General features: G+C 54.7%; 1 protein-coding gene across 9 annotated transcripts in view; it reads right to left on the bottom strand.

Annotated features, from left to right (window-relative positions):
• SHANK2 (SH3 and multiple ankyrin repeat domains 2) overlaps window positions 1–14213 on the bottom strand; it is a 566663-nt gene that overhangs the window by 438423 nt on the left and 114027 nt on the right. For all 9 annotated transcript variants that reach the window (XM_086383908.1, XM_086383906.1, XM_086383907.1 and 6 more), the window contains 2 exons: window positions 12846–12917; window positions 10808–10916 (listed from right to left, as the gene is read on the bottom strand). In XM_086383908.1, coding sequence (XP_086240034.1) covers window positions 10808–10916; window positions 12846–12917 — 181 coding nt within the window. The remainder of the gene's footprint in view (window positions 1–10807; window positions 10917–12845; window positions 12918–14213) is intronic.

Below are 14213 nucleotides of genomic sequence, written 5' to 3'. Positions count from 1 at the left end.
CGCTTGGCCCACAGTCAGAGTTTCTCCAGGGGATTTGGCTAGAAATGGGTTTTATTTTATTATTGTTTGACAAACATAGACAGCATATTAAAAGCAGAGACATCACTTTGCCAACAAAGGTCCATCTCGTCAAAGCTATGGTTTTTCCAGTAGTCAGGTATGGATGTGAGAGTTGGACCATAATGAAGGCTGAGCACCAAAGAACTTATGCTTTCAAACTGTGGTGTTGGAGAAGACTCTTGTGAGTCCCCTGGACTGCAAGGAGATCAAATCAGTCAATGCTAAAGGAAATCAACCCTGAATATTCATTGGAGGGACTGATGTTAAAGCTGAAGCTCCAATACTTTGGCCACCTGATGGGAAGAGCCAGCTCAGTGGGAAAGACCCTGATGCTGGGAAAGATTGAAGGCAGGAGGAGAAGGGGGCAACAGAGGATGCGATGGTTGGATGGCATCACCGACTCAATGGACATGACTTTGAGTAAACTCCAGGAGATGGTGAAGGACAGGGAAGCCTGGCATGCTGCAAGCCTGGCATGCTGAAGGACAGGGAAGCCTGGCAAAGAGATGGACACGACTGAGCAACTGAACAACAGTGGTTTTTTTTTCCCAGTATTTTTTAAAACCTATGCAATGCCTTTATTGTTATATAATCATAAAAGTAATTTCTAAAATGACCCATGAAGCCAATGCTTATTCCACGTCCCCCCGCCCCCTGGACAGGCACAAAGCCCAGGAGACTTTGTTTCTTTTCTCAGCAAGAGACAGTCATGGTGTCCCAGGACACAGACCAAGTGAAACGAACATTCCCAGACCTAGTTAGTGATCCGCCCTGGGGGGGACAGCAGATGCCCCAGGGGGGAGGACCAGGTGTGTCTCCTCGAACTCCCACAGGACAGATGGCTACACAGACAGGCAGGGAGGTGGATGGACGGGTAGGTGGGTACGTCTGAGAGTGGGAGGCAGGGACGGGTAAAGCAAAGCGCCGGCCGATGGTATACAGACAGAGATGCCACGCATGTGCACAGCTAAGAACGAGCTGAACAGAACAACAGAGGACTAATATTTGGTCTCAGGGTAGACTGAGGGAACATAAACCATGCACTCAATCTACCTTTGTAAATAATTAACCCATCACTGAATATAAAACCCATTACTGAGTTACTCCTAATTGGGAAATCACGCCCACCTCATTCCATGGCCCGTTTGCCTCATGCAGAGCAACATAGGCCAGCAAAGCCTGACCTTGGGGTGGAACCACTGAGTTCCAGCCTGGGCTCAGCGATGACTTTGATAGAAACCTTGACCCCTACAGGCCGTGGGTTCCCCACCTGTTTTGCAAAGCTCCGCCCACGCGAAGGGTCACAGGAAGCCATGGCTTTGAATATGCTCCACCTGAGTGAGCAAAGGATCCACAATGACAGGACAGGTAAGAACCACGGTGCCAGTTTAACCTGGAAATTGAGTCCCCGAAACACTCGCAAGAGAGACAGTATTCCAGTGGACTCAGGGCTTCTGCCTTCGCTCACGCTCATACCACCTCACTTTCCTAAAACAATGCATTTGGTTAAAACTCGCATCTCTAAAACACAACACATCCCTTCTAAGACACGCTGAAATTTTGCCACCCAAATGCACAACTGCGGACAATAACCCAGGACACCTTCCCATCTGAGACTGTGGCTGCCAAACCCGGGGAGAAGTAGCCTAGAATGTTCTAGAAGTCCCCACAATGCAGGTGTCTCCTTGGAAGGGGAGACCTGAGAAACTTATACAATCAAAAAAGCAGAGAGTTGGGGGCAATACTCCTGGCCTTGCCCTTCTGCCCGTATCTCTCCTCCACATCAGCAAAATTCTACACGGCCCCAAAGTCACAACATCACAGGGGGACGTGTCCACATTTCTGTGATGAATCCAGGGACCTCAGCGACTCCTCAAAACTCCCCAGGACCAGCGAGAGGAAACGCGGCAGGGAGCCCTCACTCATCACCTAGAGCAACGGTTCTCAGACTTTGCAGGCATGCGCATCACTCAGAAGGCTCGTTAATGCAAAGGGTACTGGCTCCGCTCCCAGAAATGGTGCGAGGGGACTGAAGGGCTGAGAAACCGCAGCCCCAGAAGTGACGCTGGTGGGCCAAGGGCACGCTCTGCTAGAGGACACAGCTTCCCAGACCCAGCTCCACAGCGACATCATGGGTTCCCACCTTAGACACTAGTGCATGACCCAAGGATTAGGGTGGTACAACCTCCCCAGGTGGCTTTTAACCTGCAGCTGAGTCTGAGACCCTCTGCTCTGAACTCCCAGTAACTGCCAAACACTGGAAGCAACCAAAACGTCCTTCGGGAGGTGGACAGGATAAACAAAACTGGAAAATCTGTACAGCGAATTATTATTTAGTGACTAAAAAGAAAAGTGTATCAAGTCCTAAAAAGATACAGCTCAACCTTATATGTGCGCGTTGCTAAGCAAAAGGAGCCAGTCTGAAAAAGCTACGTGCTGCATGATTCCAATTACAAGACATTCTGGAAAACTCAAAACTATGAGGCTGTTAAACCAATCAGTGGTTGCCAGGGGTTCTAAAGAGAGGCAGGACTGAACTGACAAAAAGCACAGGGGATTTTTTTTTTTTAAGTTGCAAAACCATTCTGTATGTTTCTGTAATGGTGAATACGAGACTCAAACATCTGTCAAAAGCATAAACTCTACAAAGAGGGATGCTCAAGGTATGCAAATTTTTAAAATAAAGCTTAAAAGTTCATTTAGGAGATGTGGGATCCCAGGATGGAATGCAGACTGTGACAAAAGAGTCTAATTGTATTAAAAATGTAAAAAACAACGTCACGGGAGGGGGGGGGAATAAACTGCTGACCTCAGGTGACTGCGGGAGTGAGCAAAGGCAGAAGAAGCCACGCAAGCACAGCTCTCTAGTGGATGAAGCTGTCTCCCACTGTGGGTGCAGGTCAACAACCCGGGAACCACTACATCTCTACTCTGGAAAAGGGGGCTGAGGACAGAGCCGGTTTCTCACCGTCCGCAAGGGCTGTTACAGAAAAGCCAGGGGTGCGGACTGGAATGCCCCGTATGGTGACCGAGGAGGACTGGGGACATCAGTATGGATTCAGGGTTGGTTTACTCTAGATTCAGATGCGTACACATGGAAACTGGCCTGTGTCTATTCACACACAAGTGCTCACACACGTATCTCCTTGCTCCTTCCTCTGAGAAAGCGCACAAGCAACAACTCCCCAGAGGCGATGAGCACACCCAGCGCCCAGATCTTGGTCTCTAAGACCAGCCCCCCAGGACGGCTGAAGGAACAGCAGATTGCATGACTAGAGCAGGAAACACCCAGGATGAGCCTGGAACACCTTCCGGTGCCCAGAAGCAAGAAAGTGGTGTGAGAAAAAGAGGAAGAAGGAGAAGGAAGAGGAGGGGGCGGGGGCAGGAGGGAGGAGGAGAAAGAGAAGAAGAATCCACGTGGACATAGGAGCCAAATGCAAGAGCCCCCAGCAGTCAAGGCTGGAGCCATCTGAACAACAAAATATATAAGGTAGCATTGTGCGCGCGTGCGTGTCTGACTCTTTGCAACCCCATGGACTGCCAGGCTCCTCATTCCATAGGGTTGTCCAGGCACGAACACTGGAGTGGGTTACCATGCCCTCCTCCAGGGGCCCTTCCCGACCCAGGGACAGAACCCACATCGCTTATGTCTCCTGCACTGGCAGGCCAGTTCTTTAGCACACACACCACCGGGGAAGCCCAAGTGGTATCATATTATAACTCAAATTTAAATTAAATATCCATGCGTCCACACTGGTAAAAATAAATGAATGGGAGAGAGGAGACAAATTTCATCTGCTGAAGAATTCCAAGTAGTTTATGGAGTTCACTCTGCCCAGGAGGAGGCGGAGCAGAACTCCTCATCTGTGAGTGTGGGCGGGGCTCAGTAATTCTCCAGAAGACAGTGGATAAAGGAGGAAAAAGAGGAACCACAGCAGAGAAGCCTGAGTGCACAGCTCAGCCAGGGGAGCAAGGTCCACATCCCAGTGATGAGCGTCCCTCGATACAATGTGATGAAAAGGGGTCCACCTCTGCGACCCTTCCTCCCAAACCTATGTGCCCCCGTGTAATCACGACAGAGGGACATGCACAAAACATCTGACCGGTTCTCCTCCAGGTGCCCAAGGTCATCGAAAACAAGGAAAGCCCTGCAAAGCATCATAAGCAAGGGGGCCTACAGAGACAGGAGGACCGGCTGTCACGAGGGATCTGGAAACGGAAAGAGGATATTCAGTAACTACCAAGGAAAGATGAGCGACGTACGGGTCTCACTTTGTGAGACCACCTATGGGCCTTTCTGAAACCCGCGGGTTACAAACAAGAAAAAGCGGGCAAGGATCGCATGCGCCACTGCAGCTCTCGCCTAAACGCAGGTCTCTCTGAACCAGAAACCGCACCTGAGAAGCCACAGGCACCGATGTCTTCGGGGTCACGGCTCAGTGGCCCTCAGGCGGCCTCCGTCGGCACCGGTACCTGGCGCATCTCGGACCCTCTGCAGACCGACGTTTACGAGGCCCCAGGACCGCGTCCTCAAGGTGCTGTTACTTCTGGGGAATTTCACTGGACTCATTCAGGGGCGAGGACGAGACAGCAGCATACAGACCGAAGGGCCACCGTCGTTAAAGCCCGAGGCAACTTCTAATTGGGCCATGCGGGAGCTGGGCAGGGGTGCGTGGCAGCGCCGGGCACGTCTTGGCCCAGATGATGAGTTACCACCGCATGGAAGCGAATGTCATCACTGGAGCTCAGAAATGAGGCCGGGACTTACCGCGGGGGCTCTGCAAAACCAGCCCAATCAATGCATATTCAATTTGTACTTCTCATCAAGATTCTTCCAGGGCTGAGAGACGTTTCTAGCTTTATTATGGCCCTGTGTTTGCTGTGCCTGGGCTAACTTTCAAGTCTGGGAAGACAGCACAAAATAAAAGCCCTAAGTTTTGCTCCACTTGTTAGTTTCACTTCCTTTTCAGGGCTCGAAACACCATCCGTCTCGTCCCAGAGGTTCCCACCAAAGCAGATGAGCCAAGACCCCACTGGACGAGTCTGTTTCTTTAGGCTACTCTCACTGTTACCTAATCAAATTTCCATCCGAACGGGGACTAGACGGTCGGAATAACCCAGGCTGCTTTGTTTTAATGGACAGGCTGCTCCTCCGGGATTTAATTATCTCTGGTGCGTCCCTTAGTCCAGAAGTGCCGTTCTGCCCCGCGCGGGGCCCCACGCTCAGCCCGGGGGCGCCCCCAGGACACGCACCCCACGTGCAGGGATGCAGCACGCATGTTGTGAGCCTCTCTGCACTTCCTGCGCTTGGGAAGGAAGCCGCTTCCAGCTCTCTGCTCTGGGAGTGAAGTCTGGTTCTCAGTCTGACTCTGCCTCTTGGTGGCTGGCTTTTGAGGAAGTCATAGATCTCAGCTAGGAGCCGCCAGGACGCAGGCTCACCCTGGGATCATCAGAGCTGCAGAGGACGACCACCCAGCATCTGGAATAAAGCGGGGGTGGGGGGGCAGCTCTGCCTCCCCCGGCCTGCAGTGGGTGACTTGCTCCGGGAGCTCAAAGACTCTACTTAGGGCCCACGCTCTGGAGCCCGTCCTCCACAACGAGAGAAGCCGCTGTAACGGGAAGCCCACACACCCCAGCGGGAGAGCAGCCCCCACTCACGGCAACCGGGGAAAGTCCACGCGCAGCAACGAAGACCCAGCACAGCCGAAATTAAATAAGTAATTTTTTAAAAATGGCCCTAAGACCACTGACTTAAAAAAAAAAAACAAAACCCAGAGTGTTTGATCACTGTCAGATTTGTCCACACGGAGCCTGCACGGATGTTCACAGCAACTTTCATCACCAACACTTGGAAGCCACCAAGGTGCTCTTCTGTAGGTGGACGGATAAAAGCTGTGGAGTACCAGCCAGTGGAATGTTCTCTGGACCTAAAAAGGCACAGACGAGGGAGGGGAGGGCTGGGAGCCTGGGACTGGCAGAGGCAGAGCGTCACACAGGACGGGAGAGCAGGGCCCCGCTGCACAGCACAGGAGCTGTTGCTGTGTTCCGTGTCTTGGGATAAGCCATAATGGAAAAGAATAAAAAAAGAAATGTCTATATGTGCAAAACTGAGTCACTTTGCCGGAGAGCAGAGTTTGGCACAACACTGTAAATCGACTATAATAAAAAAATGAGCTATCAAACCACGAAAAGACACGGGTGAGATGTGAATGCCTATGACTAAGTGAAACAAGCCAATCTGAAAAGGCCACACACTCTGTGACTCCAACTACATGACATTCTGGAAAAAGCCAAACTATGGATTCAGTAAGAAGAACTGTGGTTGCCAGGGGTTAGCGGGAAGGAGGGACAGGCAGAGCACAGAGGGTTTTTCGGGCAGTAAAGCTACACTCTGCTTGATGGTGAATATGTGTCCTTAACGCTTGCCTACACCCACGGAATGTACAACAGCGAGGGAAGCCTGATGTGAAAGCGGATGTTGAGTCAACACCAGTGCATCAGCATTGGCTCAGCAGGGTGTTGCTGGCCACGCTGATGTCAGGCGCTAAACTGTGCAGGGGCCTGGGAGGTGGGCGGTTATACGGAACCCCTGTTCCTTCCGTTCAGTATTCTGTAAACCTAAAACTACTCTAAAAAATAAAGTCTAAGGTGGCTTGGACAGTAAAGAATCTGCCTGCAATGTAGGAGACCCAGGTTCGACCCCTGGGTTGAGAAGATGTCTTGGAGAAGGGAATGGCAACCCACTCCAGTATTCTTGCCTGGCAAATCCCACAGACAGAGGAGCCTGGCGGGCTACAGTCCATGGGGGCCCGCAGAGAGTGGGACACGACTGAGCAACTGACACTCTCACTTTCAGGGGGATGGGAAGTTCTGCTGTACAGAGACTAGTAGCTACCAGAAGTAAAACTGATGTAGAAAGGTACCCTTTGGCAGCCTCCACGTGAGAGCTGTTCAATAATTCTGCTTTAAACGTTGAAAGTGAAAATAAATAAAAAGTTATAATTTATCTACCCAGACTCCCCCCAGAAACCACCCACCCCAAATCCTCTGATTACTGTTAATTACTGGGTGAGACCCTGGAACGTCCTGGAACAGGACCGTCTGCCCAGGAGATGGGGTCCTGCCCCTGCTCCCCACCTGCAGGCGGGGGGGGTCTCAGCCTTTGCTGGAGCCCCTGCTCTTAAGTCTGTGCTCTGCCAGGCGCTAGTTCACATGGATTTGAGGGGAAAACGGGTTTCTCAGAGTCGGCTCTTCCGGCTCAGTGAGTCCAGAGGCCGTCATTACGGGGCTGGTTCAGGAAACCCCAGCGTTTATTTGACCCAGTGCCAACTTCTCCATGGTTGCTGCTGGCGGATCGAGCCTTTTTCAATTTCGGGGGAGAGTAGGGAATATCCTCCTCTGTTTTCCTCCTTCCTGGGTCCCCGAGGCTCCAATCCATCTGCTCTCTCGATGACTCCATCCATCATCACAAGGACAACATTTTTTTTTGGTTTGGTTGCTTTTTTTAACCTTTATTTATCTCTGGCTGGGTCTCCGTTGCTGGGCGTGGGCTTTCTCCAGCTCTGGAGTGTGGGCTTCTCAACGCAGTGGCCTCTCTCTTCACAGAGCACAGGCTCTAGGGCATAAAAGCTTCAGTAGCTGTGGCACACGGGCTTAGCTGCTCCGCAGCATGTGGGGTCTTCCCAGACCAGGGATCGAACCTGTGTCCCCTGCATCAGCAGGCAGATTCTTAACTGTTGGGTCACCAGAGAAATCCAAGGGCAGCATTTTAAACTCCAGCGGGAGGCCAAGAGCATGCCCACTGACCCCGGTTTGGAAGCAATCTGGGGTCTACGCTGACACGTTGTTAGAAGCTCCGTTAGGGTCAGCTCTGGAATAACAGTCACTTCAAACTCTTGGAATCCTGAGACGCTGGAGGGCTTGGTTCACGGTGGGAAGGAGCCAGTGGGAGGGGCGGTGCTCGGCCCAGAGAACCATCAGGAAACAGCCGTGGATGCAGCCAGGTCAAGAGGGGCCAAAGGCCACCCAAGGAGAGAAGCCAGGTCAGGGACCACAGACCCCAGGCCTGGCTCAGGTCTGCGACTGTCCCCGGAGGCTCAGGTTCACGCTCAAGAACCCACGGACCCGTCTGTGGTCCAAGCCTCAGTGCGGGGAACCACGTCACCGTGATGAGCCGAACCCCACCACCCTGCCACGAGCTGGGCGCCAGCCTAGATGGCCAGGCCCAGAGGAGCAGCCTGCTCACCATGGGGCCAGAACCAGCATGTGCTCGCTGCTTGCCCCCCAACCTCAGCCTGGTGCTCAGAACCAGGGAGTCAGAGCCCCTGGTGCCCACCCCTGCTGCCCCTGCAGACGGAATGCCCAGCCCTGCCTCCCCCTGCTCCCCATCTAGACTCTTCACAGAGACCACTTCCCCACCTGCCGCCTGGGACACACCCGTCTCCCAGCCCCGGGGCCTCACCTCACCAACCCTGCCCTTGGAAGGTCAGCCCCCTGCAGGCATGGCACGGCTTCCTCCTCCGGGGTCCCCACCCACAGAAGCCCCCCTCATCTTCATGCCCACATCATCCATCAGGACGGCCGGGAGCCCGGCTTGTTCGTGTTGCCCCCCGCCCCAGCACACAGACCCCCGGATTCCCTGTCTCACCACGTCCGCTGGGCTGGTAACCTGCTCACCTTCAGCCAGGCCTCTGCACTCACCCCTGTCTAGGCCTGCGATCTCCTGACCCCTCCAAGTACCCACTCACGCTGTCCTGTTCCCTGGCATCTCGGGCACTGACGGTGTGGCACTGATGAGCCAGCAGCCCTGCACTCACACTGCACAACTAGATTTAGGGGACAGGAGTTGACAGTGGTCACAGCACGGCCACCTGTGCGTGGACGGGGACCGCCACGGCCGGAGGAGCACAGGGGTGGGTCTTGCCCAGCATCAGGGGTCAGAGGAGCCCCCACAGTGATGAGAAAGCTCCCTTCCTCAGCTGACAAACACACCTGCCGTGGGTTCAGGAACTGTGAGGGCCACGTGTGTATGCGATGTTGACATGGGGTGGGCGGGCTGCCCCATCCCAGGAGGAGAGAGGAGGGAGGCCCTGCTCGCTGAGTCCAAGATGAACACTCTCTGCTCAGCATCACCCACCTGCCGGGGGGAGGGCGGGAGCCCTAAGTTGCCATAAAGACCCTCACCTGAGCTGCTCTCGGCTTTCACAACAGCCTCACTTCCGCTGGTTGAGTTCACGTGTCCCGTGGGCACAGGGCTCTCCCTGGGGTGACACTGCCTCCCCCCAGGGGACACTGCGTAACGTCTGGAGACATCTTTGGTGGCCACAGCTGGTCAGGGCTTTCCTGGCATTCGTGGGTGAAAGCCAAGGAAGCCATAAACATCCCACGATGCACAGGGCAGCCCCCAGCATAAAGAACTGCCTGGCCCCGTGGTGGAATATTATTCAGCCATGAAAAAGAGGAAGTCCCACTGTTTGCAAGGATGTAGATGGACCGTGAGGGTGCGACACTGTGGTGAAAGAGGTCAGGCGGACAGAGACAGACACTGAGCGACCTCACTGACACGTGGAGCCCAAAACAACGGAGCTCACAGAAATACAGAGCAGGCTGGCGGCGGCCCCGGGCAGGAGGCGGGGGCGGGCAGGACAGGCAGAGGGCAGCAGAGGGCCCAGACCTCCAGCTGTAAGGTAAGTGCGTGCCACGGATGCTGTGGGCAGCGTGGGGACAAGAGTTAACCATGCTGCGTTGTCAGCAGGCCCCTGAGAGTCCAGTGGTCAGGACTCTGCATTCCCCATGCAGAGGACACAGACTGAAGCCCTGGCTGGGGGACTAAGATCCCACATGCCACATGGCATTGTATGGCTCAGGAAAAAAACATACTCTGTGTATATTTAAAAGTGGCTAAGAAAGCAGATGGGCTCCCCCTGGTGGCTCAGTGGTAAAGAATCTGCCTGCCAACAAAGCAGAAGCAGGCTCGATCCCTGGGTCGGGAAGATCCCCTGGAGAAGGAAATGGCAACCCACTCCAGTATTCTGCCTGGAGAATTCCATGGACAGAGGAGCCTGGAGGGCTACAGTCCATGAGGTCGCAAAAGAGCTGGACGTGACTTAGCAACTGAACGCCAATGACTAGCTCCTAAAAGTTCTCATCGTAAGAAAAAACAAGCGGAACTGTGGGTGGGGCTGGATATTAACTAGACGCTGCGGTGATCATTCTCCATTGCATCCACAAACCAAATCGTTATACCACACACTGAAAATTGCTTAGCCATAAAGCCAGAAACCAAAAGAGAAAAGAGAAGATTAAATAAAAGTGCCCATTTGGGACCGGTAAAAAATAGAAAGGCTCGCCCAGCCCCAAGGTCAGCAGGCCGGAGGACGGCGGCCTGCACGGGTCTATCCCACACGTGATCCGAGGCCCCGCGCACAGAGGCTTGGTTTCCAGCGGGGGGAGCTAGACACCTGTGAGTGCACGCCTGTCTTCCAGGGCAGGAGACAGCAGCTCTGTGTTATCCGTTCATTCACTCATTCAACTCAGGTCCGCACTGAGCACCTTCCACCTGCCAGGTGCTGGCCAAGTGCTGGCAACTCCGGGTACAACACAGGCACTCGGACGGGGAGAAAGCATGTTTAAGACCCAATGCAGGCTGACGCTGCCTGTGAAGGCTGATGCTGAACGACAGCATCGCCTCTTCTCCCCGAGCCCATGCTTCAGGGGGCCTTCCCCAAGTCTTTCCAGCCAGCCCTACCTCCGGTCTCCAGGTCGTGGAAATTCGGATCCAGGCCTCGGTCCAGCATTTTGACGATCTTCTCCACTGACCGATGCTGGATGTGATCCATGCATTTTTTCAAATTGGTCTGGAGAGAAAAGTAAAAGTGGTTTTAGGGAGAAACGTCTCTACAGACCACAGGAAGGCTCCTTGTGGGCGCAGAGTGGCCTCCTCTACAAGAAGGGGAGCTACCCCTCAATAGGGCCCCACTGCAGACCCCAGGCCCACCGGTGTCTGGAACCCCAGGGCCAAACTCAGAGCCCAGTACGTGGAAAATGCCATCAGCCCACCCTGGATGAATGTTCTAGAAAGCCCCCCACCGATTCCTGTCCTTGCCCAAAGTCACAGGACGTTTCTTCACTTTCAGAAGGCTGAGCATCCTGGACCACTTTGAAAACACCACTTCCCAGGGTGCACCCCAGGTCTCCGACTTCATTCCTGGTGAGCGAGGCCCAGGGATGGGCATATGTGCGTCTTAATCTCTAAAGCGGCAGGCTCAGTGCGGGACCAAAGGGCAGAGCTCACTCAGCTTAGTCCAGGCAAGTCAAGGTGAAGGAGACAGTCACTCCTCAAAAGACCAGAACGACCTGGGGCTCAGCCCTGACGGGGCCGCCCAGCCACACCCGCAGGGAAATAACGATCACCCGTCGGTCTTGCAGACAGCCTGGATGTTTGACTGTAATCACGGAATCCGAGATAGCTCTGTCGGATGACCCTAAGGCTCTGGCTGGCCAGTCCTCCGCCTCCACTCCACACCCTTCCTCCCCAAACACCCCGAAGCCCCTGGACCCTTCAGCCCAGGGACACAGGCTGGATCTCCACCTGGATGCTTTCTGTACAATGTGGGAATAAAAATTCACAAGTATCCAAAGGCAGAGGGCACACGTGGTCACACTGAACACCTTCACTGCTATTCACTAATCGACACTATTTTAAAGGCACAAATACACTTTCATCACTTTCATCTACACACTGGAGGGTCATTAAAAACCAGAAGTGCCCACACTTGGAATCTAAACACGCCTGTGTGGGAGGATCCCAGGGCTGGGCTGAGAAAATCCAAGAGCAGCCTGACTGTCCTGTGCCTGAAAACCGCCAGCTGAAGCACAGAGCGGACGTGCCAAGGGGGTGGAGAGCCAGGCGGAAGGGCCACCAGCCACGTCTGGACAACTCGAGCACAAAAATAGCACAACAGGCAGGAAACAACCCACTGAACATGATGAAAATCTTCACGACCTTCCTATTACGAATGGGGGACAAAGCACAAACAAGGGGGACCCTGTGGGGCGGGGAGGCCCCCTGTGTGCTTGTGGCTCCGGGTGAGCTCACCTGGGCAGGTCAGGGCTGGCTCGGAGAAGCCGTCAGGCAGCGACCAGACCCTGGACTTCCCTGAGCACTGCAGGAGATGCTCCGGGCTCTCTGGGGAGGGGTGGGGCAGGGCGGGGAGGGCATCCCTGGGCATCACACCGCGTCCACTGTGCTGGGCGAGGTGCCCGCCACACGCTCCAGCTCCAGCACACCCTGGACAGGCACAGCGTCCCTGGCAGGGCACAGCCGTGTCTGCACAGCAGCCCACGGAGCTTTGCTAACCCTCTCCCTCTCCCCTGCCGCCCTCACACAGAGATCTGGCCTCCGAGCAGCTTATGTAAACAGCACTTTAACTACAAGGGCAGCAGCAGCAGATACCTACTGCAGTGCTGTCCCCTGTCTCGGCAGCAACAGCTCAGAGGGAATGGCCACCCCTCCTTCCAGAAACACCGGGGGAGATGAGTAGAAAGCAGGGTCCCAGTCTCCTCTCTCTCAGTGACGTTACTTCCCTTTTGCACAGGTACCTACCGAGCCTCCCTCACACAGGAGGAGACGTCGGTGGTGTTTAACGGGGTTCTGGCAGCTGCAGGGGCCTCTTCAGCCCCAGCATCTGCCGGGAGGAAGAACCACTGTCCGAGAACCACCCTGATCTCTGAAGACGACGCCACAGGAACGACAGCACGAGCTGACACACACAGTCCTCGCTTACCTTCGTGTGCAGCTTGGCCAGCTGCTTCTCGTCCAGGTTGGTCTGTCTATACACCCGCTTCTTGTAGCGAAACTGACACAGACAAAGCAACAGGGGGGAAAAAAAGGAAAGAAAACCAGGTAAGTATTTCACACAGCTGGCCACAGAGAGCAATAGCCGGCCTCTTCCATGGCTATCTCACCCATGGCAGGGGCTCCCGAGCAAACCCTGCGGCGTTAAATAAACCGTTTGTATTCGAAGCACAGAGACTGTGACAGCGCACAAGTGCCTTCTGCAGAGACGCTGCTGGGAGCCACTAAGACAAACTCGGGCAACCGGAGGGACGAGCGCCCGGGAGCTTGGCGTTCCCTGCTCGCCTCTGCCTCCTCTGCCAGTGAACCAGTCTCCCTGCTGCCAGCGAGGCACCAAATCGGGACCTACTTCTCACATCAGCCACGTCCCCAGCATCGGCCACCTTTATTAAACACACATTAGAAGGCTGAAGAATTGATGCCTTCAAATTGTGGCGCTGGAGAAGACTCTTGCGAGTCCCTTGGACAGCAAGGAGATCCAACCAGTCCATCCTAAAGGAATCAATCCTGCATATTCACTGGAAGGGCTGAAGCTGAAGCTCCAGTCCTTTGGCCACCTGATGGAAGAGCCAGCTCATTGGAAAAGACCAGAGGATGAGACGGTTGGTGGCATCACCAACTCAACAGACATGAGTGTAAGCAAGCTCTGGGAGATGCTGAAGGACAGGGAAGCCTGGCGCGCTGCAGTGCATGGGGTCACAGAGAGTCGGACACAACCGAGCGACTGAACAGCAACAGAAGCCCCAGCCTGGTGAAGCTGCCTGCGTGCAGCCTCTGCCTGGGGCCTGAGCTCAGCCTCGCTCCCTCACACGTCAGTGCCTCCGCTAACCTGGAGGAGACGGGAACAGAGGGCACACGCTGGGCAGGTGCAATGATGTGCCCAGGAGGGTACAGTGGGGCTGCACACAGTTCTGAATCCCCAGCAACCCCGCCTGACGCCCCTCTCCTCCCAGGTGCCCCGGTCGCCCTAGGGTGGGTTTGGGAAGATGCTGGCAGCTTGGGCATCACTAGGTTTCTAGGTCGAAACATGGCTCCAATTCCAGCCCCACCACTGTCCCAGGGTAACCAAAAGTGGGGTCCAGCTGCTCGCCATTCAAAGCCAGGTTGGTGGAAAGGGGAGTTTGTCTGATTTTGGATGCTGGCAACCGGGGGTGGGGGCCAGGTGCCTCTTTAAAGGCGGACTCCCCTCCCGAACAGTCGGTGGGCAAGAGCTTTCACCAACGGAGGGAGGGGGCTGCAGGCACAGTCAGCTCTGACAGGCATCTTGAAATTGGTCATCGGTGGTCGGACCAGCACC

Source organism: Bos grunniens, chromosome 29 (genome assembly GCF_055505025.1).
Source record: "Bos grunniens cultivar Pamir isolate PY7600 chromosome 29, Bosgru_T2T1.0, whole genome shotgun sequence".
In the NCBI taxonomy this organism is placed as follows: Eukaryota; Metazoa; Chordata; class Mammalia; order Artiodactyla; family Bovidae; genus Bos; species Bos grunniens.
Note: the sequence above shows the minus strand (reverse complement) of the source record. Positions and strands in the feature narration are given on the sequence as shown.